Here is a 6,098-nt window from a genome sequence, read left to right as displayed (position 1 = left end):
GTCCCTCTCTGGCCACTATAATATATGACACTGAAACATTATGCCTGGAATGAGGTAAAGAGAGACGGGATAGCCTATTATAGCATATTCTTCCACTTTTTTTTCCTACCAAGATCGAAAAAAAACAATACTATAGTAAATGATGTTCTATTCCGGCCTTAGTGTGTAGAGGTCCTTAGGCAGGAGATGGGCGAGGCAGGGTAAGGCAGGGTGAGGCAGGGAGAGATGAGGAGGGACTGACTAGTATGGGTTGGGTAAGGCTTAGTGTAGGACTGCTCCCTCTCGCCTCCTTCCTCCAGCCCTGCCTCGATGTCTTTTTGAATCTATCCTTGCTGCCGCGTGATTTTATTCTGCATAGGAGCCTCCCTCGTATTTAAGGGGCTAATGCACTTAATACACTGACGTCATAGTTCAAATCAGACATTACAAAAATACACCCGAGATTGTAAGGCAAAAAGATCACTGTCAGATCGGCTAATTATACAGAGATCAGGCACAATCACACCTTCAGAGTCATGGGCACAGTCTGGTTCTCAGTTTAACCCCTTTGGCTGCAAGTGCCCTGCTTTATATTGCATTCCAGTCAGCATCAGGCGATATTAGTATGCTTAAAAGAACCACAGGACACCAAAAATGTGAAAAAAATATTAAAATAAAGAGGGTTTCCTCTAACATCACGAGCTTTTACCATGCTCAAGGGAAACGTAGCACACCAAAAATGTCAATAAATATCACGGTAAACGTTTTGGCTGAGACTAAGGAGCATCGTATTTATTCCAGCTTATGAGGGGCGATTTTATTCATATCACAGACTCTCACAGCGACCCGAGAGTTCAGACACAATGGATCAGATCATAAGGTAATATTTCCAACAGTACATCATAAGGTACTTTTTCCAACAGCACATCATAAGGTAACATTTCCAACAGCACCTCGATTTATTGTCTTCTGGTTTCCTGTTTTGAGCTCACTATATAATTTCTCTCGCAATTTTCCGGTTTCCATTGCCTGACCAACATGCTGACATCAATGGGGAAGGGAGAGTCAGCAGGCCATCAGAAAGGGGGAGAGAAAATGAGAATCAGAAGAGGTTAAATATCGGTATCAGGCAAACTTTTGTTCCCAAATGTATGCTTGACATAATCGTAGTAGCATTTCATAACCACCTCGCAGACGTCACGGGGGCGGGGTTTGTTAGCAAGAGGTCAATAGGGGTCGGTGTGGTGGGGGTCAGAGGCACTGGTAGGGGAGACTGGGGTAGTGGTGCATGTATTGGGTGTGTGGGGGGCCGGGGGTGAACGTGCCCCCCACGCTCACACTAGCCGCCCCCCACACTTCCCCCTCTCCTGGTTGAGTGCAGTAGGGGGCGCCGTGCCCTAGTGTAGGCGCCTGGTACATGGATGCATCAGGGGGCGGTTGCTGTGGAACGGGGGCTCCAGTTACACCCACACTGAGACTTAGATGCTGTGGGTGTGGGGTGGCATGGGCGTCTAAACCCTTCAGAGTCTCACTAAGAGCCCAGATGTAGTTGTGGGCGAAGCGGAGGGTCTCAATTTTGGTCAGTTTGGTGTCATCGGGGGCGGTGGGAAGGACGGTGCGCAGCCGATCCAGCGCATTGTTGAGCATGTGCATCCTGTGGCGTTCACGGTCGTTGGCTTTCATTCGGCGGTTCCGGCGTACACGGGCGACGTGGTTGGGGCTCCTGGTTCGACTCCGCAGGCCCCCACGTCCACCGGTCTTCCTTCTTCGTCCTTCAGGCTCACTCTTCTTCTTCTGCTGGTCGATCTTACCATCTTCCTCGTCCTCGTCGTCCATCGAGTCGTCTGTCAACATTTCCTCCTTCAGTGGAACCACCCCCATTTCCTCCAACAGCTCCGAGAAGCAGCCATTTTTATTATCATCTGGGGAAGCTGGGATGTTTGGTGAGAGGGTCCGCCGGGACGAGTTTTCCTTGCTCCCTCCCACTTGAGGCTTCACCGCGGGCGTTGTAGGGGCTGAGGAGGAGACCTGGGTGACGTGGGCGGTCTGTGTGGGCGTGGGGGAGCTGGTGTGCGAGTGTGAGGGCGTGGGGGAGGCAGTAAGGGCGTGTGGAGGGGTGGCGACAAACGGAGCTCGAGCAGGGGACGAGGACATGTTTGGTACCGGTGAGGACATGTTCGGTGAGGATACGCCCAAAGGGGGAGCCGCATGGTAAGTGGGTCGGGCTGTGAGGGGAACAGAGAGGTGGGTGTGGGTGGGTCTGGGAGGGTTTGGGTGGGTGTGGGTGGGCGTGGGTGGGTTTGGCCTGAGTGGGGACGACATCGCTGCTGAGGAGGGCGTGGCCACCTGAGGAAGAAGAAGAGACGGTGAGGAAACACAGCATGACCAAAAAATACTTAGTTATATTTTGGCAATACCTGAAGTTCTCTAACCTTTACAGAATTCCGTTAAAAAATAAATCTAACGCTAAAATGTGGCCTATATTTAAGATGGAATAAAAATAATGAGAAGAGAAATCTAAACTTTTTTTTTTTTTTTTGAGGGGGTTACTGCTAGAGAACTTTAGGAATCAGGGCGGTCTCTCATTCAAAGGCCAAATGAATGTTTTTAGCCGTTTAAGTAGTAACTAGCCATATCCAAAACTAAATCACTGAGGAAGAGGTGTTAGGGAGCGTCCTTAACTGACAAGAATACAAGCCTTGGCCATTAATTGGACCAAAAGAGGATAGGGATATGTTAGAAAAAAATATATATATTATCACAGCAAAAATAGGCCAGACAGGAATGAGTCTCCTTGGTTACTAGTCAAATCCACCTTCCAATCTTACTACACTTGGCCATCTACTGAGCTTTAAAGGTTTAGGGATATTTGTTAGATTAAAAAAAAATAATTATAGCACAGTCAGTACAAATGGGCCACACATCCATTCACTCATCATTCAGGCCCATGGAATCCTTAACTCCATCTCACAGGCGAATGATCCACACAATTTTATACTTTCTAATGCTCGATCACTGTTAGTAATGCTCAGATTTTTTTTTCAGTATCCCCTAGCATTCGCACTGGCTAACACAATTATTATCATTATTATTATTATTATTATTATTATTACCATTATTAATATTATCTTTATCATCACCATTACTTTGCCATTTATCTGATATGCACACACACACACACACACACACACACACACACACACACACACACACACAAACACACATACATAAAGGGGAAAAAGAAACAGAAAAGAGGGGTAAAACACACACACACACACACACACACACACACACACACACACACACACACACTGCATATTTACCTGTACTTCACGAAACTGCATGTGTGAGGTGAGGACTCAGACACAGGACAGGTGAGCTGGCGAAGAAGGTGCAGAGGCCAGGTGAGGCGGTGGACACTAATTAAGATTCACGGGCAGGTGTTTTGAGTTTCAGGTGTGTCAGTTTTCTCTCAATATTTATCTAAGTTTGTTGATATTCCTCCTTGCTCTTCAGTGTTCCAGGCTTGATAACTTTCCAGGCTTCCAGAGTTCTAAGATTTCCAGTGATCCAGGAGCACCTCTTTTAGTTTTCTCACTGTTCCATGCATTCAGTTTTCTTTTAGTTTATAATTCCTCTTGGTTTTTCAGCAGGCTAATCTGGTTTTTCAGCAGGCTAATCTAGGGTTGTAATTATTCCAGTCTCCTCACTGTTCCAGACTTCCACTTTGCTTTCATGGATGTCACTGCTCTTGGTTTGTTAGCATTCCAGTCAACAGGCATTAGTAAATGTTTTCTTCTTCCAGGCCTATCCACCCTCCAGTCTTAACAAAATTCCAAGCTAAATGTGTCTTTCTCCAGGCCTAAAATATTTCCAAGCGATTTCTCCTTCTAGCTGTGACAGAATTCCAGGCAGATCTCCTTCTAATTGTGGCAGAATTCCAGGTTTTTCTTCTTCCAGTTGCGACCAGGCTTCCAGGTTTTTCTCCTTCCAGTTGCAACAATTCCAGGTGGTTTCTCCTTCCAGTTAAGTATTCCAGGATGCAAGTTTCTCTTTCAGGCTCAACACTCCAGTCTTCCTCGATCTCCTGGCTTGTCACTGCTCGAGGTTATGTTAGCGTCCAGGCGCCAGTGACGGCAGCTGAAGGCACTGGCAGTACACCCTTCCCCCACCGCGGTCTGACCCGTACTGATCCCCTGACACGCATTTCACACCCATACAAACTTTGTCGCGTGCCGTACGGTCGGATGCCAAATTCCCTAGTCGCATATCGTAGTTTGAAAATAACTTCTATAGGCACACTGTCTGTTTATTTAGGCAATCATTTATAATTCAGATATAACAATGACAAGTTCCATAATATAAAAGTAACATTGTCTACTTTTGTTGTCACTGAAATAAAACAGAAAGATAAGCAATACTTGGCACCACTGGGTCGAATTTCACTAAGGTCCCTCCCCATGCAGCAGCCACAGCCAATCAGGGACCTGTATTTCACGAGCCGCGCGTTCATTGGCTGAGGAGCGGCTTAGTACTGATGGCTGGTCCAGGTCCCGTATTTATAAAGCATCTAAAATAATTTCCTAGCCAAATCAGTCTCCACAGAAGTTAACTTATTATAAATGGTTTTGTTTCTCATATTTCTAGGCCTCAATATTCACTCTAGCATGGTTCTTAAAAATATAATCTGGTGTTTGAGTGAAGACGAAAGGATAATTAAACATTCTAACATATTCTAAGCTCCAGAATGTTTGTAAATATGGAAGAAGGACGCTAGGGGCTCATTACTAAGCAAACCTGCGAATCTGGTCACAAACACACAGGTACTTCATTACTGAGTCTCTTTGTTGCGCCATATGATCACAAATGAAGACTTTATCGATGCTTTTATACAGAGAAGAAACGCGAATAGAGATCAGTGTGAGTCTCCATCCTTTTATTATTATTATTATTATTATTATTATCCTCACTCAATTCTTTTTTTTCCCTCGCCCCAATCTTGAAGACCCTTACCCTATGCTTACGGGGGAAAAAAAAGTGATGATAACGACGATGGTGATGAGAAGGAGGAGGAATTGGAGGAGGATTATGCAGTACTCAAACTGTGTTGATCCGATTTAGACCAAACTTGAGGGAAGGGTTGAGGGTAAGGCAAGGATGCAGTCATTCAATTTTGAGAGCAATCGGACAAAGGTCAAGGTCACAGGGTAAAATCAAACATTCGGTTCTATAATTGGTGGTCGCGGGTATTGCACTTTCTAAGATTTCCTTCTTGTCTTTATTTTCACTCACTTCTCAACCTGTCTTCACCCTCAACACTCACCAGGCATAGGCCACAAGTAGAAGCAGATGGCCACAAGCAGAAGTACAGTAGATAGTCTCAAGTAGAAGAAGATGGCCACAAGTAGAAGAAGATGGCCACAAGCAGAAGTACAGTAGATGGTCTCAAGTAGAAGCAGATGGCCACAAACAGAAGCACAGTAGATAGATTCAAGTAGAAGCAGATGGCCACAAGTAGAAGAAGATGGCCACAAGTAGAAGTACATGGCAGCAAGCAGAAATAGATGGCCACAAATAGAAGCAGATGGCCACAAATAGAAGCAGATGGCCACAAATAGAAGCAGATGGCCACATGTAGAAGTAGATGGCCGTAAGTAGAAGCAGATGGCCACAAGTAGAAGTAGATGGCCATAAGTAGAAGTAGATGGCCATAAGTAGAAGTAGATGGCCGCAATTCTCTCAGCTCTGTGGCGTCCTCTCATTAGGCCATATGCCATAGTCTGCCTTCCCCTCACAACAATATACGCAGCCCAAAAATTAGCTTGCGTATTTAGCTGTATTATAAGGCGTATTTAGCTGGATTATGAGGCGTATTTAGCTGTATTATAAGGCGTATTTTGCTGTATTATGAGGCGTATTTAGCTGTATTATGAGGCGTATTTACCTGTATTATGAGGCTTATTTAGCTGGATTATAAGGCGTATTTAGCTGGATTATGAGGCGTATTTAGCTGGATTATGAGGCGTATTTTGCTGGATTATGAGGCGTATTTAGCTTACGAGGCGTATTAAGAGAAATATGGGAAGCTAGGAAGACGCCCACCATCCACTCACACGATG

The 6,098-nt window shown here is 45.2% G+C and overlaps 1 protein-coding gene across 1 annotated transcript; it reads right to left on the bottom strand.

Moving 5' to 3' along the window:
• Positions 1-1,230: 1,230 nt before the first annotated feature.
• Positions 1,231-3,323, bottom strand: LOC145391842 (uncharacterized). The gene is made up of 3 exons (XM_080266330.1): positions 3,303-3,323; positions 2,270-2,325; positions 1,231-2,239 (listed from the first exon to the last, which is right to left on the bottom strand). Exons 1-3 carry the CDS (start codon positions 3,321-3,323, stop codon positions 1,231-1,233), a joined length of 1,086 nt encoding a protein of 361 aa, XP_080122456.1.
• Between the last annotated feature and the right edge of the window lie 2,775 nt (positions 3,324-6,098).

Source organism: Coenobita brevimanus, chromosome 20 (assembly GCF_032717465.1).
Source record: "Coenobita brevimanus isolate Jiangsu-jjx chromosome 20, ASM3271746v2, whole genome shotgun sequence".
NCBI lineage: Eukaryota > Metazoa > Arthropoda > Malacostraca > Decapoda > Coenobitidae > Coenobita > Coenobita brevimanus.
The sequence above is the reverse complement of the archived record's forward strand: the minus strand, read 5'-3'. Positions and strand labels throughout refer to the sequence as shown.

Bases quoted from the DNA above. Each gene is read 5' to 3' on its own strand.
- LOC145391842 (XM_080266330.1), bottom strand. From the start codon at position 3,323: ATGCAGTTTCGTGAAGTACAG. The intron at 2,326-3,302 runs GTAAATATGCAG...CTTCTTCCTCAG, and splicing joins TGCAGTTTCGTGAAGTACAG to GTGGCCACGCCCTCCTCAGC. The intron at 2,240-2,269 runs GCCCACCCACAC...AAACCCTCCCAG, and splicing joins CTCAGGCCAAACCCACCCAC to ACCCACCCACACCCACCTCT.